Source organism: Dreissena polymorpha, chromosome 7 (assembly GCF_020536995.1).
Source record: "Dreissena polymorpha isolate Duluth1 chromosome 7, UMN_Dpol_1.0, whole genome shotgun sequence".
Taxonomy (NCBI): domain Eukaryota; kingdom Metazoa; phylum Mollusca; class Bivalvia; order Myida; family Dreissenidae; genus Dreissena; species Dreissena polymorpha.
The window spans coordinates 37,628,520-37,655,704 of NC_068361.1; the positions used below are offsets into that span (position 1 = coordinate 37,628,520).

At 36.2% G+C, this 27,185-nt stretch overlaps 2 protein-coding genes across 6 annotated transcripts in view; both read left to right on the top strand.

The window, feature by feature from the left end:
* Positions 1–26,416, top strand: LOC127839055 (DIS3-like exonuclease 1). 4 transcript variants are annotated; one of them, XM_052367222.1, is made up of 9 exons: positions 1–258; positions 8,999–9,155; positions 10,357–10,452; positions 11,087–11,205; positions 16,652–16,801; positions 18,256–18,363; positions 20,313–20,455; positions 22,660–22,745; positions 23,186–23,232. In XM_052367222.1, the coding sequence occupies exons 1-6, from the start codon at positions 251–253 to the stop codon at positions 18,302–18,304; spliced, it is 579 nt and encodes a 192-aa protein (XP_052223182.1). In that variant the 5' UTR covers positions 1–250; the 3' UTR covers positions 18,305–18,363; positions 20,313–20,455; positions 22,660–22,745; positions 23,186–23,232. The 4 variants fall into 4 exon arrangements, with proteins under 4 accessions (XP_052223182.1, XP_052223184.1, XP_052223183.1 ...); XM_052367221.1 differs by lacking the exons at positions 1–258; positions 8,999–9,155; positions 10,357–10,452; positions 20,313–20,455 and adding exons at positions 24,505–24,773; positions 25,310–25,524; positions 26,234–26,416 and having other exon boundaries at positions 11,086–11,205; positions 23,186–23,278; XM_052367224.1 differs by lacking the exons at positions 20,313–20,455; positions 23,186–23,232 and having other exon boundaries at positions 22,660–22,742.
* LOC127839058 (uncharacterized) overlaps positions 1–27,185 on the top strand; it is a 311,917-nt gene that overhangs the window by 98,997 nt on the left and 185,735 nt on the right. The gene's annotated exons all lie outside the window — the stretch shown is intronic.

Below are 27,185 nucleotides of genomic sequence, written 5' to 3' on the forward strand. Positions count from 1 at the left end.
GAACGATGCTATTGCAAAATAACGTTAAACGATATGAGGTCGATGTAAATCGACCTCATATTTATAGGAGTAGACTGTGCATTAGCCTGTGACTTAGTGTCTTGCCCTGGAGGTTAAGCCTGTGCGTTTGGGTGTAGGTATTACCAGGAGGATCGGTGGTGTGCAGCCGATGACGACAGCAGACGAGTATTTCCCTCGAAGTGTGTACTGCCGAGGACGACGTCTGCCATCCTGACAAGGTTTACAGTTGATGCTCATGTGAGTGTATTAGTCAAGTGTCGTTGTAAGTAGTTGCTGTTATCACAGGCAGCAGTATCATAAAAAAAAAATTGCCCCCCCCCCCGACCAGATTGTTAAATGTACACCTATTGTGTATGGTTTAACCATTCCAAAGACCTATAGATAACACAGATTGGAAACTTCGCGCCTTATCGGGCTATCTCTCGACGGGGTCACGTGGTCGAGAAACCGATTAGTACACTGAGGATCAGCAGACGATTTATTCCATGAATCAATCGAAGTAGTCCGGAGATAGCCGGTGTATCACGATTGCGATAAGAAAGCAATAAGAAGATAAGAAGTCAGTAGCAATTATCGAGCAAAGTTATGCGAAAATGTTACGGCGCTATGAAAGGCTGCTGTAACTTGGTCAATAATGATCCGATTTTTATAAAATAAAGTTTCATAGAAACATGGGTAATTATGTTTTTTAAAAATAAAATCTCCATTTTATTTACCTACAATAAGAATTTATAATGCCGCGATCGTTGAAGAAATAGCGCTAAGAACTTCCAAATCGCGGCGAGAATGCTGTTGAATAGTTTATTTGAAAGGCTTTTGCTGATAAAATATTCTTGTATAATTTGGTATTTCAAACAGTTAAAACCTTATAAAATATTTTTATTTCAAAACGGATAGATATATGTGGACACATAGATCTAGGTCTCTGATTAAAACAACATTACAGTATAATAAATGCTATGATCGTTCGATCCAAAAACGGTTTCAGTAGACTTATTTCAATATTGATTGTGTAGATTTTTTCAATTGTTTAATTCTCTTTTTATTTAGATCTTATTCATGAGTTATAGGTCATTAAAGTTTTGTTTGTAATCCAGTTTTTTTTTTCTTTTGGTAATTAAATTAAGCTTTCAGTATCGTGGGCTAGGATTTCGCGAAAAGAAAAAAACAACAACATTTCACGCGCTTGTTAATCGTCGGATCAATTAGCGAACTGAAGAAGATGCTTTGTGTGTTTTTTCTTTATTCTTGAGAATTAATTAAAAGAAGGGATCCTAACTTCAATTATCAGTTTGCGTTGTTGATTGATTTTAATTGTGTGATCAGTGGCCGCGGCCGGCGAATTATAGTCATCTCACAGTTTTTGTTTGTGTTTTAATAGTATTCTCACAGCTATCTATTAAAATATGTTTGTATATTAACTTGCATGTGTAACATTGACAGGAAAACTGGTAATACTAATAAAAGATATTAAATGAGAATTTAAACCCATACATTGTACTTTCATCTTGTTTTTTATTCATACCAAGATAAACATATTACCCAGAATAAAAATCTTATTTCTTAGATTTGAGGTGAATAATGACGAAGTTTTTCACAATGAACCAAAGCACCTTTGACGACATGTGTGTATAATAGGGTAAAAAGAGCTTAAAATTGTACCATCTTTGTACAAAGCCAAAATCCTTTAAAATGAACATTTTCCTCCAGTTTAGTTTATTCATACCTAGATTAACATATCACCAAGCATAAAAATCTGACTTAATCTATTTGGGATGAAAAATGAAAAAGTTTATTAAAAAGAACAAAAACACGTTTGACAGGAATCTTCTACAACAGAAGAAAAGAGCTTAAAATTGTACCAACATTGTATAAGGCCAAATACTTTAAATTGATTATTTTCTTCTGGTTTGTTTAAATCTATACTTAGATTAACATCTTGCCTAGCATAAAAATCTTACTTCAACGATATGGGATGAGAACTAGAAAAGTTTGTCAAAAAGAAACAAACCACTTTGGCGACAGGTGTGAAAAATGATTGAATGGAATAACAGTATAAAATAGTACAAATTGTACAAAGGCAAAATTCTTTAAAATACCTCATTTTCATCTACTTTTTATAAATCATACATAGATTAACATCTCACCTAGCATATAAATCTTATGTTATCAATATGTGATGCTTAATGAAGATGTTTAAAAAAAAATGCTTCGGGCCTTTCAATTTTATAAAAATTATCGAAAATGAACGAATCCAGTGTTCTCTTTCAAATTCCGATAATTAATAATTAATTAGAATAACAACTACCAAAACCTAAAGAATTATCAACACAGAAAATAAATACTTATTTTTATTCGCACAAAAAATATTCAATATGTCTTTTTTCGGCGACCGATTTTGCTCACTACGCGAAGTTCGTAACGTTGCGCTTTCAGACATTCAATTTCATTGCTCTGCAAACTGACAACCGAGCGCTAAAAACACTTATTAACACATCAAGATTGTTAATAACAATATCAATATAATATAAACTACCACATCATGCTCAGAATACCCTACGACAACAAATATTAACTAATTACGAAGAATAATTGATTGCTTTATAACAAAATGGCCGACAGTGGCTGGAACAGGGAAGAATCTACAGGTACACCGGCATCTCCAAAATCAATGTCACGTGACCCGCGTCCGCCGTTAGATATTATCGCATATCGCTATCGCGAAGAGGAGAGTTTCCAGTCTGTGTTATCTATAGGTCTTTGGTTTAACTTTCCAACAACGAATATTGACAAAAAATAACAGTTTAGGAAAAGAGGGGTATTTTAAAACTGTTATTTTTTGTCAATATTCGTTGTTGGAAAGTTAAACCATACACAATAGGTTTACATTTAACAATCTGGAACCCCTTGGGTATGGTCGGGGGGGGGGGGGGGCATTTTTTAAATATTTTTTTATGATACTGCTGCCTGTGGCTGTAATTGCAGGCAAAACCCACTGAAGAGCTAACCTTAATAAACACCACAATATGCACCCCTTCATAAACATCGGTGCAGTTCAGCGCAGAGAATCCGTGCGCTTCACTAAACAGACGTCATTCGAGACAAATTGAGGAAAATCATAAATAAACTTCATAAACATTTAATTTACCTGAATGGCAACCTAAGGATGTTATCCCTTGTTATGTTTAAATTTGAAACAGTGTATTTTGTATCGAATAACACATCGTTATCGACTTTGTAGGCTCCAACACATAACCCGACATGCAATATATTGGTGTACTGCGACCTTACCAATATTGGGTCAATTTTCCAATATGGCGGATACAGCGTACGAAAGCAAAAGGTCTCGATATACTTAAAGATTTCCTACACAAATTCAATGTGAAAGAAATAATTTTAACAAAAAATAAAGTCAAACTTTTGCGCATAGACATCCCCATAACCATATCTTTTCTTAAAGAGCATTCCACGCCGCACTGATTTAAACAATAAAAAAGGGGGGTCATACGTTATGCAAGAAAGAACTTGACGCGAATCAGCGGTCACTGTTTTATGGCCATCTATTTACCGGCTTCGTACCAGTTGAGAAGGGTTTCCCGCCATCTGTCAAAGTCTCATGTAGTCTCCAACCTTCAAGCACAAGAGTAAATTTCTGTTAAACATCAATGGTTTCCCTACCAAATGCACAAAGAAACATTCTAAAAAAAAGCCATGGCAAGTGCCCCTACAGAGAATTGTGCTTTCTTACAAATGATGTTCATGCTTTTAGAGAGTATAGCATTGCACTCCAAAATATTTTAGTAAATTGTTACCAGAACTAAGTCAATAACATGCTAAGTCAATAACAAGCAATTATTTATTGTTTTAATGGTACCATTCGTATGAGTTTGTGGTTTAGACAGGTAAACGTTGATAAGATCTTGCAGTTTCTGTGTTCCTTAACCATTGAATTGTTGATTAAATTTTGCACCCATGGGCAAGAGCCGGCGCATTGCAACTATCAGCTAACCATTAGGTTATAAAGCTGAGAGTTGAATTATTGCAACTAGGTTCGAAAAAGAATTACTCAAAAGTTTGGAAAAAACATCGAAACTAGTGTCAGCTCGGTTGCAAGGAAATTTTGAATCTTCAAAAAGGAGTTTTTCACTTTTTGCGGAAGTCAATATTACTTGGAACACTCACAAACTATCATAAGGAAACAGTAAAGGACAAGTTGCATAACTCTGGTTGTCATTTTTACAGAATTATGGCCCCTTTTTGACTTAGTAACTTTGTATATATAGTAAAATTTTGTGTTTAGATCCACTTTACTTCTAAAGTATCAAGGCTATTGCTTTCAAACTTCAAATACTTTCATGTTATCATGAGGTGACTGTACCTGGCAAGTTGAATTTGACCTTGACCTTTGAAATACCTCGACTGTCGAGGTCAAATTATTAAATTTTGTTAAAATTGCCATAATTTCTTTATTTATGATTAGATTTGATTGATACTTTGACAAAACAACTCTTACCTGACATACCACTATAGACTCCACCCAAACCATCCCCACGCCCCCCACTGAATCCCCCCGCTCAATTTTTTTATTTTTTTAAAGATCATCTAATAAAAGACCACCACACCCTCACACTATACCCCCCCCCAACCCCCCGCCCCCAACCCCCCCCCCCCCCCCCCCCCCCCCCCAAAATTTTTTTTTTTTTTGAACGATGTTTAAAACACAAATATTTATTTTTATCATTTTATTTTTGAAATACCGTCCAACCATTCCACCCAAGAATCCCCCCCACCCCCACCCCGAAATTATTTTTTTTGTGCATTTTTTTTGCATTTTTGGAAGATAATGTAATAAATGACCACACCCCCACACTATACACCCCTCTCCACTCCACTCCTCCCTCCTTTGTGATTGAAATTGAGATAGGTCCCTTCACCTTTAAAAAGAAAATTAGATGAGCGGTCTGCCCCCACAAGGCGGTGCTCTTGTTAAACTTTGCATCCATGCTAATGATACATAACCAGCTTGATATTCAGGACTGTTGATGTCAGAGCTGGCTCCACATTTGCCCCAGCTCTATATTCGGGACTTTTGCCAAATGTCTATGTCAGAGCTGGCTCGGCATTCGCCCCAGCTTTATATTTGGGATTTTGCCGAATGTCGCTGTCAGAGCTGGCAAGACATTCGCCCAAGCTCAATATTCAGGACTAGTGCCAAATGTCAAAGCTGTCTCATTATTCGCCCTAGCTCAATATTTGTGACTAGTGCCGAATATCGATGTCGGAGCTGGCTAGACATTCCCCCCAATGTTTAATACCAGTTCTGAATGTCGATGTCAGAGCTGACTCGACATTTGCTCCAGCTCAATATTCAAGACTAGTGCCGAATGTCGATGTCAGAGCTTACTAGACATTTGCCCCTGCTCGATGTCAGAGCTGGCTCAACATTCGCCCCAGCTCGATATTCATGACTAGTACCGAATGTTGATGTCATATCTGGCTCGACATTTGCTCCAGCTCAATATTCGAGACTAGTGCCGAATGTCGATGTCAGAGCTGGCAAGACATTCGCCCCAGCTCGATATTCAGGACAAGTGCCAAGTGTCGATGTCAGAGCTGGCTCAACATTCGCCCTAGCTCAATATTTGTGACTAGTGCCGAATGTCGATGTCGGAGCTTGCTAGACATTAGCCCAAACTCAATATTCGTTACCAGTTCCGAATGTCGATGTAAGAGCTGGCGCGACATTTGCTCCAGTTCAATATTGGAGACTAGTGCTGAATATCGATGTCAGAGCTTGCTCGACATTGCCCCTGCTCAATGTTTGGGACTTTAGCTGAATCTTGATATCAGAGCTGGCTCAACATTCGCCCCAGCTTGATATTCTGACAAGTACCGAATGTCGATGTCAGACCTAGCTAGACATTCACCCCAGCTCTATATTTTGAACTAGTGCCGAATGTCGATGTTAGAGCTGGCTCTACATTCCCTCCAGCTCGATATTCGAGACTAGTGCCGAATGTCGATGTAAGAGCTGGCTCGTCATTCGCCCCAGCTCGATATGCGGGACTTTTGCCGAATGTTGATGTCAGAGCTGGCTCGACATTCGTCCCAGCTTGATATTTGAGACTTTTGCCGAATGTCAAGGTTAGAGCTGGCTCGACATTCTTTCCAGCTCAATATTCGGGACTAGTGTCGAATGTCAATTTCAGAGCTTGCTCGACATTCACTCCAGCTCGATATTTGAGACTAGTACCGAATGTTGATGTCAGAGCTGGCTTAACATTTGCCAAAGCTCTATATTTGGGACTTTTGCTGAATGTCGATGTCAGAGCCGGCTCGACATTGTCCCAGCTGGATATTCGGGACTTTTGCCGAAAGTCGATGTCAGAGCCTGCTCCACATTCGTCCAGCTCGATATTCAGGACTTTTGTCGGATGTGTATGTCAGACCTGGCTCGACATTGGTCCCAGCTCGATATTCAAATTAATGTTTATTGTCCATGTCAGTGCCAACTTCACGCACCTTACTACTACTACTTCTACTACTACTGCTGCTGCTGCTGCTACTGCTACTACTACTTCTACTACTTCTACTACTGCTACTACTTCTACTACTACTACTACTACTACTACTACCACTGACACGACCGCTGCCACTGCCAACACCACCACTGCTTCCAACGCCTCTACCTCTGCCAACACCATCACCACAGCCACCAACACTGCTAGCACTGTTACTGCTACTGTTATTGCTTTTCAATAATTATTTGGTGACAAGTGTAAAAAAAATGTATTACAGTTGTTTTCATATATTGATATACATGTTATCACACCTCTCCCTGATAACCGCAAAAATGTGTCATAAATACACGTGTCCCACCTTATATTATTGGTATGAATGTAAGGTGTAGTCAGTAAAATGTTAGGTTTAATCTTCTGTTTGATATGGCTTGAGGGGAATCTTTATGCATTTGAGTTGTTGAATGTTTTCATATTTTGTTTACAAAATCTCCATTTAAAATGTGTAATTATGTTGCATATTTAAAATGAAGACCCTGTTTTATTATTGTCTTTAGTTTATTGTTTACCTCTTTTAAACAATAATAATGTCTTTTTTGAAAATTTCACATCACAGCATGTAGACTTTTTGGCAAAAGTAAAATTAACAATTAAACAAATTTTGGCTCTTATTGGAAAAAAGGAATACAGTAATAAAGTATGTATTTTTCCCATTAGAACCCTTACAATTTGCAATTGAAGGTTTAAAAAAAAATGTATTTAATAAATCTTAACACATAGTTTATCTACAATCAAGCTTTATAAGTTGAACTTTAGTAAACATAATATTTAACACAATTATATAATCAATTTTAAAGTATTTGTTAGCAAAAACAACAAAATTACCAATTGTACTCAAAACGAGACAATTTTTATACGCCCGTATAAAATACGGGACGTATTATGTGAAACCCCTTGGCGGGCGGCGGGCGGGCGGCGGGCGGGCGGGCGGCGGGCGGAAGGCATCACTTTGTCCGGACTCTAATTCAAATTGTATTCATCCGATCTTCACCAAACTTGGTCAGCAGTTGCATCTAGTTGATATCTAGGCCAAGTTCGAATATGGGTCATGCCGGGTCAAAAACTAGGTCATAGGGTCAATAAGTGCATTTTCAAAGGGGCCACTTTGTCCGGACTCTATTTCAAATTGTATTCATCCGATCTTCACCAAACTTGGTCAGCAGTTGCATCTAGTTGATATCTAGGCCAAGTTCGAATATGGGTCATGCCGGGTCAAAAACTAGGTCATAGGGTCAATAAGTGCATTTTCAAAGGGGCCACTTTGTCCGGACTCTATTTCAAATTGTATTCATCCGATCTTCACCAAACTTGGTCAGCAGTTGCATCTAGTTGATATCTAGGCCAAGTTCGAATATGGGTCATGCCGGGTCAAAAACTAGGTCATAGGGTCAATAAGTGCATTTTCAAAGGGGCCACTTTGTCCGGACTCTATTTCAAATTGTATTCATCCGATCTTCACCAAACTTGGTCAGCAGTTGCATCTAGTTGATATCTAGGCCAAGTTCGAATATGGGTCATGCCGGGTCAAAAACTAGGTCATAGGGTCAATAAGTGCATTTTCAAAGGGGCCACTTTGTCCGGACTCTATTTCAAATTGTATTCATCCGATCTTCACCAAACTTGGTCAGCAGTTGCATCTAGTTGATATATAGGCCAAGTTCGAATATGGGTCATGCCGGGTCAAAAACTAGGTCATAGGGTCAATTAGTGCATTTTCAACGGCGCCACTTTGTCCGGACTCTAATTCAAATTGTATTCATCCGATCTTCACCAAATTTGGTCAGAAGTTGTGTCTAGATGATATGTAGGTCAAGTTCAAATATGGGTCATGCCGGGTCAAAAACTAGGTCACGAGGTTACTTAGTGCATTTCAAGCATTTAGCATGGTGTCCGCTCTCTAATTGAAGTAGTTTTCATCTGATCTTCACCTAATTTGGTCAGAAGTTGTGTCTAGATGATATGTAGGTCAAGTTTGAACATGGGTCATGCCGGGTCAAAAACGAGGTCACATAGTGCATTTCAAGCATTAAGCATGTTGTCCGCTCTTTAATTGAAGTAGTTTTCATCTGATCTTCACCAAATTTAGTCAGATGTTACATCTAAGTGATATCTAGGTCAAGTTCAAATATGGGTCATGCCGGGTCAATAACTAGGTCTTGAGGACACTTTCAAGCATTGAGCATGGTGTCCAAAACCCTCGAACGGGCGTATCTTGTGACAGTTTGGCACTCTTGTTTACAATCATAAGGGACTTGGCCCCTTTCCTGGCATGGGAAAAAAACAACTGAAAATGATAAAAATAATCCAATACCATTTAATTTAAACAAGACAAAATATTAGCAACAGATTTATCATTATCAGACAAATTAAAAAATACAAGTTTGAGTATATTCTCACAGGATTCAAGAGTTGCGTGGGGCAATAGACCAACTGATGGGCATAGCCCGGGGTCTGAAAGCCCGGCGGGTCAAGGGTGGGGCTCTTGAACTGGAGAGTGTGGAGGTCCAGGTTCAACTGTCTGAGACAAAGAGCATTGAGAACCTTAACCCCAAACAGGTATGGCACTCACTATCACCTTACAAAGGTGGCGGGATATAGTTTCAATGTTGTCTGTCAATCAGTCTATCTGTCCATATTTCAGTCTGTTAGTCTTTCACAAACTTGTCAGGGCTTTATCTAAAAAGCTATTTAAGATTTTAATATGAAACTTCTTGTGTGTATAGATATTAATGTGGAAAAGTGCTATGAACAAGATCCATAACTTAAAGACATTCTTAGATTCGTTATTTCCCTTTGTTTTCTTTTAGTTCTGCACCCATCCATAAACTACATTAAATTGGTGTTGGATATAAATTAATTGCTTGTTGTTACTGTTACTTGTGTTGGATGTAAGATCTGATTGCAAAATGATGGATGTACCAAAAATTTAACTACTTTATTCAAGTTAATTACGGTCTGGGGAAAATTGTGTTTGTCTGCATTATTGGCCTGTTTTCCATGTCATCGTGAAGGTAAGGGATGGTCCATGAAGATGAAATTTCTGTCTGTGTTTATCTGGGGCTATCGGCGCCTATGCCTTGCTGGTCCATAATAGAACGTAGCTTTTCTGGGACAGTCCATGCAAGCGCCGTGTTGATTGCATGTTGCTGCCAGGTTGATCCGTTTTTTTATGGGTCTGTCCGTAATGTTTGTTAACCATGATAACAGGGTGAAAGTGTGTTATACTTCATTTAAGGAAGTCATTTTCCGTTTTTCCTTGACGTCATTTAACATCACTGAATATTAAAAGCAGCATATTACCTGGCTTAGCAATAAAGAACTATAATTATGTATGACGTAAAATGATAAGAAATGCACTTACAGTCTGTTATATCAGAAGGCAGTTTTAGAATCATTTCCTAAATATTCAAATGTGAAAAATTTTATAAGCGCAAAACTTGTGCCTCTAGCTCAAAGGTCAAAATTGATGTGCCAACAGGTCAATGGTAAATTATGGGCATCATTTAGCTTGTTCTTGGCTTTGTCATTTGTAAATGATAAAATATAATGTTCTCTTTTACATTGAATGTTGGCAACATGCCATTTGCGTGTGTCCAAATATGTTCTTTGAAGCCAAGTCCATGTCTGTGACACATCTATCAAGTCATGGTGAATTTTTGCCCGATTGTTGCAGGTGGGTAGTTCAATGATTTTACAGTTTCCCGTTCAATTCTATATACACGTATAAATTAAAATAGTCTTCATCTTTGCTCGATAGCACCTGGAGATCCATGACACTATCGCAGAGTGCATGATATTTGCCAACCATTGGGTCGCGAAGAAGATAGCAGAGGTCTTCCTAAACCAAGCATTGGTATGTTCATCCCTATTAGTGTATCAGTATTTTGTAATATGTGTTACTTTAGCTTATTTCAATTTCTTGTTAACCCTTTAATTTTCCTTGCTGGGAAATTTGTCGTCTGCTGAATTTATAAAATAAGCATTTTCTTCGATTTTTTTCAAAGAATACTATCACAATAGCATACAGTTTGGATCCTGATGGGATCCAAATGTTCTGTGGCGTCTCATCTGGATCCAAACTGTTTGCAAAGGCCTTCAAATTTCGGTTCCAGCACTGAAAGGGTTAATTATTATTCATTTGTAATTTACTTTCTGTCTTTGCCTAATACAATGTATGTGAATTTTTCAACAGAGTAATTATCCTTCACTAACTTTCCATGCTTCTTATGATTTATATATGCATAATATTATAAACATGTACTATGTTGATTTAAGCAAAATCTGAAAATAACATTTTTTTGAAAGAACAAGAACAAAAGATGAATTTATTTAATCATTCTTGATAATAATGTTGATTGGGGGTTGAATGGAAAACTACTTATCTTCTAAGCATATCAGACTGGATAGTTTGATGCTGGGCCATTGATTTATATGTAGAGAATTTCACAACATTAAACGTACGTTAAATCAGTATGATTATTTCACAGCTGCGCCATCACCCTCTGTCTAAGGAAGAGCAGTTTGCAAACCTTCACCACTATGCAATCTCCAGGGGATTCGAAGTACAGACTTCAACCAACAAGATCCTGGCGTCCTCCTTGGACCAGTGTGTTGACCCTGTTGTTGTCAGTGCCCCAGATAAGCTGCGTATCTGCGTCTTTCACCCTATTAAAATGTTTAAAAACGCAAAGAAATACAATATCATGCGTATTGAAAACACATCCAATTTGACTTTTATGCAAATTCGTTAAATTTAATGCGTACAATACAATAGATTCGATTGAAAATGCTTTGCTCATTTTGGGTATTTTCTCTTTATTATGCGAAATAAAAATGTCTGAAAGAGGTTGAAAGACGCCCGCGATAGTCGCGCCAAAATATCGGTTGATATGTTTGACAGTTACAAAGATGTCAGTTAACATCAGGTTTTTTTTTAAGTTTCAAGATTATATTTATATATGGACAGTTTCAAGGATTAAAGACGCTATGAAATATCAGTTTATTTAAGTTAATTATATTAGTTTACAGTTTTATTGAATCAATACAAGGGTGCAGCTTCAACTGAAGTAAAGCAGCGATGATTTAAAGGTTTGCATTTTTATAACTCATTCCACCCTATTTCAAGAATGAAATCACCCTATTTTTCAAAATCAATGGGTGAAAACCTTATTTTCCAAATAATTATCTGTGGCACTGGTTGTTGTTTGTTTTTTTATCGAGTGCACCGGGATTGTCTCCCATATGGCCATCGCCCCCAGAAAGACGTGTTAGTTGGTTACGGGGGATAGTGCAAGATACAGGAGACACCCCGTTCCAGAGGTGACCCTGGGTCTTTTAGTGCTCGGTGTATAGCACCTAGTACACTGCACCTCGGTTTAACGTCTCATGCGAAAGACGAGTAAGTAGGTTAGGTGCAGCGGGGGATCGAACCAGCGATCTCTGGATTGTGAAGCCAGTGTGTTACCACTAGACCACGGATCCGCTAAGTGTGTTGACCCTGGGGATCCCACTGTTGACAAAGTAAACATGCTTTTTATGCCCCCAAAGGAGGGCATATAGTGATCGGACTGTCCGTCTGTCTGTCCGTCACACTTTGCGTTTAGGTTTCGAAAAATGCTCATAACTTCTATGTCGCTTCAGAGAGCTATTTCATATTTGGCTAGCGTGTGTATATTGACAGGGCCTTTCCATAGGCACACAACTTTGACCTTAACCTTGAACTTAGGGTCCGCGTTAAGGTTTCAAAATCTGCGTTTAGGTTTTAAAAAAAGCTCATAACTTCTGTCAAGCGTTTATAGGGGGCATAAGTCATCCTATGGTGACAGCTCTTGTTATTGCTCTATCCCCGCTATCCTTTCAAAAAAAGAAATCTTTAATTAAAAATCTTCGCTATTAAGAATATTATGTGAACTTATTAGTAGACTCTTTCTAGTATTTCTATATTTAGAAGATACTCTATGGTAGTCACCAGTTGAAAAAATAGCCAATGGCTACTAATATTTCTAATTGGCTACTTAAATCTCTTAATGGTTACTGAAATTTCAGAAAAAAATATCAAATGAAGCAAATATTTACATTTGGAGGTATTTCCTAATAATAAGCATTTGGAAAATGATTAAGATTTCTTAGTACCATATCATTTAACCCTTTCAGTGCGGGAACCGAATTTTGAAGGCCTTTGCAAACAGTTTGGATCCAGATGAGACGCCACAGAACGTGGTGTCTCATCAGGATCCAAACTGTTTGCTATTCTTATAATATTCTGTGAAAAAAATCGAAGAAAATGCTAATTATAGAAATTTAGCAGACAATATTTTAGCAGACGACAAATTTCCCAGCATGCAAAGGGTTAAGCATTATGAATGGATATCCTGTGTTTAGCAATAAACAACTTTATACAAAATTGCTTGTGTTTTTAGCTCATCTATTTTTTGACAAAAAATTATGAGCTATTGTCATAACCTTGGCGTAGGCGTCGGTGTTGGCGTCGGCGTCCGGTAAAGTTTTGCGTTTAGGTCCACTTTTCTCAGAAAGTATCAATGCTATTGCATTCAAACTTGGTACACTTACTTACTATCATGAGGGGACTGGGCAGGCAAAGTTACATAACTCTGGCTTGCATTTTGACAGAATTATGTGCCCTTTTTATACTTAGAAAATTGAAAATTTTGGTTAAGTTTTGCGTTTAGGTCCACTTTTCTCAGAAAGTATCAATGCTATTGCATTCAAACTTGGTACACTTACTTACTATCATGAGGGGACTGGGCAGGCAAAGTTAGATAACTCTGGCGTGCATTTTTACAGAATTATGTGCTCTTTTTATACTTAAAAAATTGAAAATTTTTGGTTAAGTTTTGTGTTTAGGTCCATTTTATTCCTTAAGTATCAAAGCTATTGCTTTCATACTTGCAACACTTACTAACTATCATAAGGGGACTGTGCAGGCAAAGTAATGTAACTATGACTGGCATTTTGACAGAATTATGTGCCCTTTTTATACTTAGAAAATTGAAAATTTTGTTAAGTTTTGTGTTTAGGTCCACTTTATTCCTACAGTATCAAAGCTATTGCTTTCATACTTGCAACACTTATTAACTATCATAAGGGGACTGTGCAGGAAAAGTTATGTAACTCTGACTGGCATTCGGACGGTTTTTATGGGCCCTTTATACTTAGAAAATTGAAAATTTGGTTAAGTTTTGTGTTTTGGTCCACTTTACCCCTAAAGTATCATAGATATTGCTTTCATACTTTGAACACTCGCAAACTATCATAAGGGTACAGTAAAAGGACAAGTTGCATAACTCTGGTTGTCATTTTTACGGAATTATGGCCCTTTTTTGACTTAGTCACTTTAAATATATATGGTTAAATTTTGTGTTTCGATCCACTTTACTTCTTAAGTATCAAGGCTATTGCTTTCAAACTTCAAATACTTTCATGATATCATGAGGTTAGTGTACCTGGCAAGTTGAATTTTACCTTGACCTTTGAATGACCTTATTATTAAATTTTGCTAAAATTGCCATAACTTCTTTATTTATGATTAGATTTGATTGATACTTTGACAAAACTACTCTTACCTGACATACCACAATAGACTCCACCCAAACCATCCCGTGTGCCCTTCCCCCCCCCCCCCCCTACCCCCCCCCCCCCCCGCTATTTTTTTTTTTTTAAGATCATCTCACAAATTACCACCACACCCTCACACTATACCCCCCCACCCCCCCACCCCCCAATTTTTTTATTGTTTTTGAAAAGGTTAAAAAACACAAATATTTATTTTTAAACACTGTATTATGTGAATTGGGAATAAGACATCAAACTGGGAATGGACATCATTTTGGTGATTTTCTCTAACAAAACTATTCATTTCATGATCTACATTTATTTTTGTAATATATTATCTATAATTTAATCTTAATAAGCAATTTTCCATGACTTTTTCATTAACAGTGATTGTATTTTTATCATTTAAAGTGTATTTTTAAACCGTGTGCATGCGCGGCATGGACACAGTTTCATTTCATGAGGATTTTTTGTTAAATTAATAAAAAATCCAGTTTTGAAGTAAAATCAATTTAAATAATACTATTATATATGCAAGTATCTGTTTTAATTATAAATTGTCAAAGTAGATAAATACAACATATAAAACTGCATATTTTGCACTTTTGATAAAACACAATTTATTCCCAAATTGATGTCTTATTCCCAATTCACATAATACAGTGTTTTTATTATTTTATGTTTGAAATAACGTCCAACCATCGCACCCAAGAATCCCCCCCCACTCCCCCCCCAGCCCCCCCCCCCCCCTAATTTTTTTTTTTCGTTTTTTTTTTTCGAATTTTTGGAAGATAATGTAATAAATTCCACACCCCCACACTATACACCCCTCTTCACTCCACCCCTCCCTCCTTTGTGATTGAAAATGAGAATCCCTTCACCTTTACAAAGAAAATAGATGAGCGGTCTGCACCCGCAAGGCGGTGCTCTTGTTAATTTTTGTTATTACTAAGATCATTTAGGAATGTTTGTGACTTTGGCCAATATTTATTAGTGAAAACGTGTTGTTTACTATGTTTTCAACGACAAAAATTAAAATGATACATGGAAATAGTATGTTTCCTGCCAACCCATCCTTCAAAATACTTGGAAATAGTATGTTTCCTGTCCATCAATCCTTAGAAAAGGTTGGGGCAACATAGAGTAGTCAAACAATCAATCATATTAATGGTTTTCTGATGAAAGACTGACTGACTACATGCCTATACTATATGCCTCATCCCTCTTTCTAACTTGTTTGTTAGATGTGTTTTTGGTAGGTCCCCTGGCTACAAGATAACTTCTATTTCATCATGTATATTGAAATGGTATTCTTCATTTAGTTTTAATTATGAATAGCAGTTATGGAAATGTTAATGTATGCATATTATTAAAAAAAATGTTTTCTTACTAAAAATGAATTCATATTATTTTAATTTAAAACTTTGTTCATAATGAGTATTGATTCTTGTGGTGTATAACCATATTAATTAATTGTTTGATTACAAATTTTCCCCATTTGGTTATTTTCATTCATTTTGAATGTATAACATATGACAATTGTTTTCGAATCTATCTTTAATCCTTATGAAAAATATTGTTATTTGATTCATAATAAATATTAAAGGTCCTTCACATGAAAGTATAGTTGTTTGTATAATCATCAGCATAAAACGTTGAGATTTATCAAAAATGATGATTTTGCAGACACATAAATTGTTGGATTTGTGATTTTGTAAAAATTTGGAAGTTGTTTAGGTATGTGGTTATAACTGGTGTCTGGTATTGATTAAGCGACTGATTTTGTTGGATAATGCCCTTTGTGCTGGCTGTAGTTTGGTATAAAAAAAATGTTCAGAATTTTTTTTTTTTGGTACCTTAAATTTGTTAAATGGTCTACCAACAAATAAATGAAAATTAATGGATCATGAATAATAAGAATTGCTTAGTATATTTTCTTTCCTTTTTAGACATTACAAGAATAAATACATTTTCCTTCTTGTCTTCACTTTACATTTTTTATCTATAAACTGAAGAATTGCAATTTTTAACATATTTAGTTTTGACAGAGAAATGCATTTTTCTTCTAACGTTGAGATGTTTTTAAGACATTTATTTAAGAAATGCATTGCCCCTCTGTCTTCATTGCGAGGGCATTAGCTATTGATGTATTTTTATTATTCTTCATTTTTAAGACATTAAATATATTTTACTGCTTTCACTTTTGTGACATTTATGATTATCCAAGGAAGATCAGTTTCTGTATGACTTTTTGGCTTAGTTCATCACCCAAATAAATTCATTTTTGTTATGTTTAAAATATCTTAAAATTATCATGTGTATAAACACATTTTTCTATGCAGCCTTTTTAAACATGAGTTATAGAAAATATTTTTCTTGTGTCCTATACGTTTTAAGACATTACCGGAAGAAATGCATGTTCAATAATTCTTTGCGTTGTGAGACAAGAATCTTATAAAAATGCATTATCCTACTTGCAGATCATGGGGATGCTTGCTAACCGTGCGATGTCCAATGCGGCCTACTTCTGTACAGGGATCCTGGCCCATGACCAGTTCTTCCATTACGGCCTGGCTCTGGACTTGTACACGCATTTCACATCTCCAATCAGGCGATATGCCGATATCATTGTAAGGGATTTCTGTTTGGCTTGGAAACTTGGACGTGATATTGAGCTAAAGGGTTGAATGCTTTCCATTTCTGATTTTACAAGTCTTTTGGGACAAGATAAGGAAGTGAACATACGTTTTTGTTATCATTTAACTTGCAAAACAAATTCAAGTTTAAGTATGAAACAAATTGACTCATGATATGAAGAGTGCTGTGTTAAAATGCAGGAGCTGTAACATGTTGTCTTTATTCCCTTGATTTTAAAGGATTAAAATACACAAACAGCAAGGATTGAGCATAAAATTGTTGTATTTTCTAAATCTTTTTAAGTTTAATTTAATAGTTTCAGTCTAAAAAAACAAGGCATGTATATACATAAATTGGTACTAAAAATTGAGAAGTCACATTGGCCTGGTAAGGAGAAGTCACATTGGCCTGGTAAGGAGAAGTCACATTGGCCTGGTAAGGAGAAGTCACATTGGCCTGGTAAGGAGAAGTCACATTGGCCTGGTAAGGAGAAGTCACATTGGCCTGGTAAGGAGAAGTCACATTGGCCTGGTAAGGAGAAGTCAGATTGGCCTGGTAAGGAGAAGTCACATTGGCCTGGTAAGAAGAAGTCACATTGGCCTGGTAAGGAGAAGTCACATTGGCCTGGTAAGGAGAAGTCACATTGGCCTGGTAAGGAGAAGTCACATTGGCCTGGTAAGGAGAAGTCACATTGGCCTGGTAAGGAGAAGTCACATTGGCCTGGTAAGGAGAAGTCACATTGGCCTGGTAAGGAGAAGTCACATTGGCCTGGTGAGGAGAAGTCACATTGGCCTGGTGAGGAGAAGTCACATTGGCCTGGTAAGGAGAAGTCACATTGGCCTGGTAAGGAGAAGTCACATTGGCCTGGTAAGGAGAAGTCACATTGGCCTGGTAAGATGAATGGAATATGAATGCAGTAATGTACATCAAAGTTGTTTATCTTGAAAATTGTATGTACATTAAATACCAATAATTTGCCCCTTAAGCAAGATTGTTTGATGGTTTTCAACCACAGTTTAAACCAATAATGACGTCTCCGGATATCAACAAGTAAAAAAGTTGTATGTTGTTTAGTTCATACACATGTATCAATGACTGTTTTCTTGGCTAGTATGTATTCCCTTAAGGCTAACAATCAGTTGCTTTTATTGGTCAAACTATTAACAAATACATGTACAATGAATCAATCCCTGTTTTAATCAACAGTTTTAAGAATTGTGACTTAAGAGTAAACACGTGACCATACAATTTATCACAACATTTATTAGAATAATAAAATATCAAACATTTCTAACATAAATAAGAAAAATCATAACATAGAATATTTGCCAACAAACAATTAATTTAGGTTAACTTTTGGTCCTTATCTTAGTTCTGAGTTTATCAATTGGTTCTTTAATACTACATTAACAGGTCTGGTTTTACAGGTGTATTTTGTTTTTGCCAGGTACATCGCCAGTTACTTGCAGTGGTGGCCAGGGATGGTGACACATTGAACCTCCCCAACTGCACAGAACTTGATAATCTCTCACAACACATCAACAAAAAACACAGAGTATTCCATAGAATCATTTTAAATAACGTATTTCATTTTATCACAATATGTTTTAATCGTTTATCACAAACATGGAAGGAGCGACTAAAGAACTAACATGTAATAGAAGTTTTGTCCATATATGGTTTAGCTGCTTCAGATAAGTTGAATTTCAGTGGCTTAAAACAGGCATTTTTTTCAGATTTTTTTTAACAAAACCATTTTTGTAGCAAAATTACATACATTTGTATTTTCAGTTGCATTTCTTAGGTTCATACTTTTTACTGTGAATTTCCAGGGGAAAATGCAAATAATTCTTAAATGCCAAACCATTTTTTATTCTTTATTTATTGCCTAACTTTAAAAAAAAAATAAAACAAAAAATGATGTCAATTTTGAATGTTGTGGATAACATTTCTTAAATGTTTAAAAGTTTAAGTGACAGTCAAAATAAATGTTAGAAAAAAAATACTTTGAAGAAATCAAACCAAACAGACATCTTTCTCGCCATGTCAGGCATTTATATCGATATAAAATAATGATTTTGTAATTAAATAATATTGTTTCTTTATATGTAAAACCTGATTAAATCTATGAAATTATTTAACAAAATGTAAGTGATGGTGGTGTAGCAAGTGTAAAGTCCATTCCTTGTTGTTTTTTTTCAAACCCCACCAATATTCAATGACCTTTATACCAACACAATTTTTATAAGAAGAATAAAGAAACACTATCAACAGCCCTACATTATTAAATACAATAAAAGCCCTTGTAAAATGAAGTGAACTATTTTGTATGGATTCTAGCTCTAAGCTTGCCTGTCATTCAATTGTATCATGGCATTTTTATGCCCCCAAAGGTGGGCATAAAGTGATTGCACTGTCCGTCTGTCTGTCTGTCCATCACATTTAAAAAAAAATGCTCATAACATCTATGTCGCTTCAGATGTATCTCTCATATTTGGTATATGGACAAGGCCTTTCCATGTGCACACAATTTTTTTACCCCTTTGAGCTTGACCTTTAACTAAGGGTCTGCGTTTAGGTTTCCAAATCTGTGTTTAGGTTTCAAAAAATGCTCATAACTTCTATGTCCCTTCAGATTTAACCTCCATAATAGGCATGCATGTGTATATGGACAAGGCCTTTCCATGTGCACACAAATTTTGACCCCTTTGACCTTGACATTGAACTAAGGGTCTGCATTTAGGTTTCCAAATCTGCATTTAGGTTTTGAAAAATGCTCATAACTTCTATGTCGCTTCAGATATAACCATCATATTTGGTATGCGTGTGGATATGGACAAGGCCTTTCCATACGCACACAGTTTTTGACCCCTTTGAACTTGACCTTGAACTGAGGTTCCGCGTTTAGGTTTCAAAATCTAGTTTTAGGTTTCGAAAAATGCTCATAACTTCTATGGCTCTTCAGATGTAACCTTCATATTTGGTATGCATGTGAATATGGACAAGGCCTATCTATACGCACACAAATTTTGACCCTTTTGACCTTGACCTTAGTGTCCGCGTTTAGGTTTCAAAATGTGGGTTTAGTTATCGAAAAATGCTCATAACTTCTATGTCGCTTCTATGTAACCTTGTTATTGGTATGCATGTGTTTATGGACAAGGCCTTTCCATACGCACACAAATTTGTCCCGTTTGACCTTGTCATTAAACTTAGGGTCCGCATTTAGGTTTCAAAATCTGGGATTAGGTATCGAAAATGCTAAAATGCTCATAACTTCTATGTCGCTTCAGATGTAACCTTGTTATTGGTATGCATGTGTTTATGGACAAGGCCTTTCCATACGCACACAGTTTTTGACCCCTTTGACCTTTACCTTGAACTTAGGGTCCGTTTAGGTTTCGAAAAATGCTTATAACTTCTATGTGGCTTGAGATGTATCTATCAAAGCGTTTTTTGGGGGCATATGTCATCCTATGGAGACAGCTCTTGTTCCTCTTGCAGTCATAACAATACGCCTAGCCCGAGTCCCAAGAACTCTTCCAGTGCCTCTATTTTCGTAGTCATGGCACTTATGATGAGAACTGTGTAGTTGATGCAATCATTTTCCAGTTACGACTGAACGGTCTTCTTGTATTTATTCCAAGGTAATTTCATGGAAAGTTGGGTGTATAGGATATAACATAAATTGGCATTTTATACCGTGTTTTAAATATACTACGGCTCAGGAATTGTTATTTCGTGAGCCTTTGATTCGTTTATATTTGTGATTATACAAGAAAGTTTCATTGTTTTGTGTTCGTTTCACTGTGTGACAGTCCTGCAGAGTGGTTATTTATTTATCTGAAGTGAAAGTTTTGTTGTCAATTTGAATGAATTCCTCTAGTAATGTATTCTTGTACATAATGTTCAGTTTGAAACACATACCATCTGCACTAGTAAATTGATGATGATGAATATTTAAATCATTTGCCCATGAATTAATTTACAATATATACATGTCTTAGTTTGAACCCATTTGTTAGCTATATTACTTCGAGAGCCTTTGGATTATATAGACTCTCTTGAGCCCATTGCTTGGAAAAAAACGAGTCCTTCGTGCTTTTTCATAGATCCTGAAAAAGCTACCTGACTGGGGATCGAACCCTTGATCTCTCAGTTGTAAGTGGATATCGTAGCCATCGCACCATTGTGACCTCATACATGTCTAACACATAGTTTCCAGTACTCATGTCTGCAGAGTCAATCTTAGGGACAAGACTTTTAGAGTGAAATTTGAATATAAATAGACTCTTTCACAGAAATACAATACCTATACATACTGTCTAGTTATAAGAGATACAATCCTAAATACCGGTAATACTTTTTATAGCTCCACTGGCCAAAGGTCAGCAAGCTTATGTCATGGTCCTGTGTCTGTTGTGTGTGCGTCAGTGCGTCCGTACGTTAACTTTTTTAACCAGGTTTTCCGAAGGAAAAAACTGGTTATTAGATTGGAGAATGCGGGCGGGCTGGCTGGCTGGCTGGCTGGCTGGCGGGCGGGTGGAACAAGCTTGTCTGGGCCATAACTTTGTCGTTCAATGTGAGATTTTAAAATCATTTGGCACATTTGTTAACCATCATTAGACGGTGTGTCGTGCGAAAAAATTACGTCAATATCTCCAAGGTCAAGGTCACACTTTGAGTTCAAAGGTAAAAAATAGCCATAAATGAGCTTGTCTGGGCTATAACTATGTCATTCATTATGAGATTTTAATATCATTTGGCACATTTGTTCACCATCATGGGACGGTGTGTCGCACGAAAGAATCACCAATGTCAAGGTCGCCACGACTAAAAATAGATTTATTTTAAAACAAACTTACAAAGGGGGTTAATTTTGTTTGTTCATTTCAAAAGTTCTGTTTGAGTTGTCTCCCTTTATCAGATTTTTTTTCACAATGAAAACCTGGTTTTGTGACAATTTTGTCCCTTGTCTTTTAACATCTTCTCCTAAACTACTGGTCCAATTCTGATGAAATTTCTCAGGAATGTTCATCCTCTTTCAAATTTGTTCAAATTATGCCCCTGGGGTCAAATTTGACCCTGCCCCGGAAATTCAGGTTGGTTTGAAGTACAAACTGATCCATATAATGTATGCCAAGCTAAAATCTGGCGTAATAATAATAAATATTACACTAAAGGTCACATTTACTTCCTGATTTTAATGAAAATTGTCGTTTATCAATAAATTCTAGGCTGATTTTGTAAATGTGTCATATTTGATTAAAATATAAATAAATTTGGTCACTAGGTCCAATCATATAAGTCACTAGGTCAGATCATAAAAGTCTGTTTGCATTTTGCTCATATCTTCCTTTGATCCTGTTGGATAGTTGTTTTAGGTAAGCGATTCAATGCCTTCATTATCTGTGATAATCTCTTGCATTTAGTGTAAAGTAGGCATGATTGAGTAGAACAACAACAAAAATATGGCTTACACAACATCAATATGTTCCTTCTTTGCACAATCATATGAATAACAGGGGGCCATAAATCAGCATAGTACCAAGCACTGTTTAAGTAAAGCGTATCGTTGATGGCACTGCACATGTGTTAACAAAAATTGATATCTCCATACAAAATCTGTAAATTTACAAGTTGCACAAAAATAATATGGGGTATAATATTAGAAATAGGATACACCACTTCAGGCCTAATGGCCTTTAAGTGACCTCCCAGTCAGCCACAAACATATAGCAGACCTGAGTGTTTTGGATTGGTCCCCTATAAGTATGGGCAGACTCCGTCACTATAAGGCCATAACACCCTAAGTATAGACTATTTCTTAACAAACATATTTCTTTTACAGAATGCACAGAGTGATTCCCTATATGAGCCTGCTGGGACACCCACGGTTCTCTTTCGACGTCAACAGACTCTCTTTGACATAGCCAGGTAAGTGATCAGTACTAAAGTGTTTTGAAAAATGGCTCATTTGTTTATAAAGATCCTTTTTTCTTAAGCTACAATTGCTCTTAAAGAATGTATGTTCTATAGACATTTATGAAAAAGTAAGATATTTATATTTTTCTATTTTGAAGTGAACATTTTTTTTTTGACTTGGAGCAAAGAAAGAAGCAAAAGTCATGTGGATATGCCACACTGTAACATAAATAATTAATATCTTGATGAGCTTGGCCGAGCAGTTATCAGCCTCCTGACAGTGCACTTGACAGTTACTGTTAGTTACACATTGGTCGTTAGGTAATAATGTTTAATAACCAACAGTGGTCAGATGGCATGTGATCTTACTCTTTGCTTTTATGTCAAGAATCAGCATCACAAGCTTCCATGTAATACTTTTAAGTTTTCAAAAATTGACCTTTCCCTCACAGAGACATTGAACAGCCTGATGACCAAACAGCCAACCAGTCATCAGCCGTTCTGAATGAGTTCATCCCTGCTGTTCAAACAGCACAAGCCATTCTGTAAGAGCATATGATTTTTTATGTGCATGATATATTATGCATTATATCTTAAATAATCTATGTTTGAAATGAAGTGTTTTGATTAAAGACATTGTTTTAAAATTCATGATTTTTCTATGGGGCTTCTTCTGCTTTCTTTTCATATCCTTGTTGTAGAATCAACACTAGGCAATCAATTTCAAAAGAAAGCAGATTAATTATATTCATGTATGAGCTACTACCCAAATGGACAGACCAAGCCAGAATTTAAACTACGGATGGCAAAATGATTCTAATATTCGATTGAATGGTCAGTATTCTAATAACAGAACCGATATGAGCATATTCGCAATTAGGTCAAACGTTATTGCCCTTATATGTAATGACCTGCGAGCGGCTTACTAATTGGCACCCTAAAAAATTTGGGATTAACGTGTTTGCTGTGAAGTTCTTCGTGTCAAACTGATAACACGGCCTGTAACAGTATTGATTGCACAATGCAATATACACACACTAAGAAAGGCCCCAAACTCGTGTTTGTCAATGGGGTGCCAATTAACGGCTTCAATTGACTGGTGAATAATAATTAAGTTTCTGTGATCACAGTATGAACAGCCAGTAAAATGTGTGAATTACTCAAATTGCGCAATGCATTACACTCACTCTAAGAAAGGGCACAAACTGTTGTTTGTCAATTAGGTGCCAATCGAGGGTTTCAATTGACCAGCGAATAATAATTTAGTCTCTATGATGACAGTTTGAACAGACATTAAAATTTTTATAATTACTCAAATTTCTCAAATGATATAAATTTTTGTTAGAAAATTTCAGAACAATTATTTTGTGATAAGGGTTATAATTTAAGTCTGATAATGCCACCAGCCGGTTCGGAAGTATGGAAATACTTTACACGGTCTGTTGATAAGAAGACCGCTACTTGTAATGTTTGTAAAGTTAGTTTTGCATATGCCCTGTCTACTACACATCTGTGGAACCATGTCACTGTTAATCCTTCTATTTTTGCCCATTTACAGTATCGATCATAGCCGATAAGGAAACAATTATTTGATAGCAGCGTTAATAAACAGATGGGGGCAGTTTCATAAATGGTCAATCAATTAAATATCTGATTTGTTGTATTTTGAAATTTACCAGATCCTTGTAAAAATAGAAATTGCTATTTTGATCAAAATGTAACGTTATTTGAGATTTTGAATATTATTTAAGTAAAAAGTATGTTTCTGCAGACCTAGCTGTATAACAGATACTGCCAGAGAGCGGCTCCAACAACTAGCCAGTATGTGCATCACCGGTCCCATTACAGACCCTATGCTCCTGGAGGTGAGACGAAACCATGTCATGAAAGACGTCCTAGGCACCATACGGTACTCACAAGATGACCTCAGCAAACTCCAGATCAAGTTCATCGGTGAGGCGGGTGTTGATCTCGGTGGTCTCCGTTGCGAATTATTTTCCCTCCTTGTATACTAGTTCAGACATTCAGCGCTGAAATCAGGTAAAGCTTATCATCTAGATTAGGAACCTTATAATGTCTGCCAAATGAACAAGTAATTTTTATTGTAGTATTCTTTGTATATATCCTATAGACCAGTTTTGTTGTTGGCATGTAAATAATGCATAAAATATCAAGCTGTCATTGAAAGTCAAAAGTTAAAAATCCATAAAAGTGTAATGCAAGAAAAACTGAACTCAAATTCAGTTTACAAATTAAAGTATGTGTCACATTATTAATGAAATTATATTGCTTGGCCTGTTGATTTAGTTGATTTTTTCTGGTCATATCGGATTAAATAATGTACAGATTATTGTTAATGTAGAATACCTTGTAAACCGGTGCTTATGGGCGTGAGTGGCGATGCATTCTCCATAACCACACATGAACAGACCCAATCAGACTGGGTCTGTTATTAATTCTATTTCTGGGATGCATTATTTGCTACCAAAGGGGACATTTACAGAAATTATAGACAACTATGATGAGTAAATGCCCTTATTTGTATTCAAATTTATTATTCGTTTTTGGTGTTTCAGGTTCTCCTGGGCGCCTCACATTCAGGACGAACTATGTGGAGCGTGAGAAAAACACCTTTTTCTACCTTGGCCAGCTGGTGGCTCTGTCCATTCTGAAAGATGGTCCAGGTCTGCTTGTGTTTGCTGACTGTGTGGTCAAGAAGATCCTCGACATCAGAACCAATGGTGTGAATCCAAATGACCTCAATCCAGAGATGGTAGAAACACTTGAAAAGGTAAATATTAAAATATGTGTGAAAGACCTATGATTTTTGCATATCTGACTGAGAATTCCACTGCCTTCATTCATGCTGGGAAAACCTGTCTGGCACAGGGGGATGGACGATGACTCGTAAAAAATTAAAACATTAAAATTACATCAGAACATTGTTCTTGACATTAATGTCATGGTGTTTTGTCACTTTCTCTTCATGATGTCATAATACCACGCTTCTAAGAATATGTGTCCATAATAAAAACTAGTAAAAATATTCCATTTCAGCTGTAAATCATTCCATTTTACTACTTGTTAAATATGTATGCAAGAAAAAATATCATTAGTTGTGGACTCAGACAAGAATTTCCATGCCTCGAGTATCTGTTTTTGCGGGAACTCAGCAAGCAGTTGAACCGACCAAAACAAATACTTTCGGACTGGAAATTCAGATCTGAACTAAAACCAGTGACAGAAATGTATAAAATGTAATGAAAAACCCTGAGCAATATTACACAGTATACTAACCTCACACACCCTAGCCAAATAGCAAATATTATTTGCATGAGTAATAGCAATATAGCTGAACATAATTTGATAAATAGAGGATAACAATTTGAAGTATTCAATTATTGATGAAAATGTATTTGTTTGTGCTGAAATGAGTTAAATGCAGTCCATCTGAGTCAAGATTTTTGTAAAATAGATCAAATAAAGACGTATAATTTCAGATGACACATGCCTCATCAGACAGAGAGTTACAAGAGCTGTATTTCAGCATTTACGACCAGCGAGAGGCAGCAGGCTTCATCCTCCCGTGTAACTTATTCAAAAAAGACCACATCCCCCTCCTGCAGTCCGCCCTTGTAAGCAACATGGTCCTGGATTGCAGAGATGAACTGGACCAGTTAATTTTAGGTAATGAGATATAATTATTATATTGACAGGGTTTTTTTTGGCCCGATTTTATAGCCGAAATTCGGCTATGTTCCCAATCCCAAAAAGTATACTTTTTTCCCAAAATGTGGCAAAAAATTCCCAATTTCCAAAAAAAACAAACAAAGAAAGAAGTCTTATGTGTATTTTATCTCAATTTCGATTCAATTACATCTAACAAAGTATTATATGATTTTGTTCTTTATATTTGAATGATTATAAAGAGTTAAATCAAATTTGTATTTCCCTAATCAGTGGACTTTTCGTGTGGAAAAAAAGGCTAATGAATTTATTTTCCCAATTTCATGAAAATGCCGATAAAATTCTCAATTCCAAAGCCATGGGCTATCTTCCCAAAAAGTGGGAAAAAAAACCTGATTGAGTAACAAAGCTCCTCCAAATGTAATAAGATGTTTTTGTAAGCTGGCTAGTCAATAGATGATTGATTTTAATTCAAATTAAACACACATTTGTACAAGTGATTTTAAATTAAACATAAAAAAAGTGAAATTGGTGCTGGTAAAAACCTAAAAGCTTTCATGTATTAATCAAACATTTTTAATCAAACATTTTGATTAAACTGCCTTTAGTGCCAATATATCAGATGTGTGGTTGATTTATTTATTAAATTGCATAAATATTCATTACTGGGTCGGTTTAAAGTACATGCTTTTTATGAATCAACTGCATATGTCTAGACACTATGTGTTATTAAACATGTAACTGTGTGATTGACAGCTCTATAAA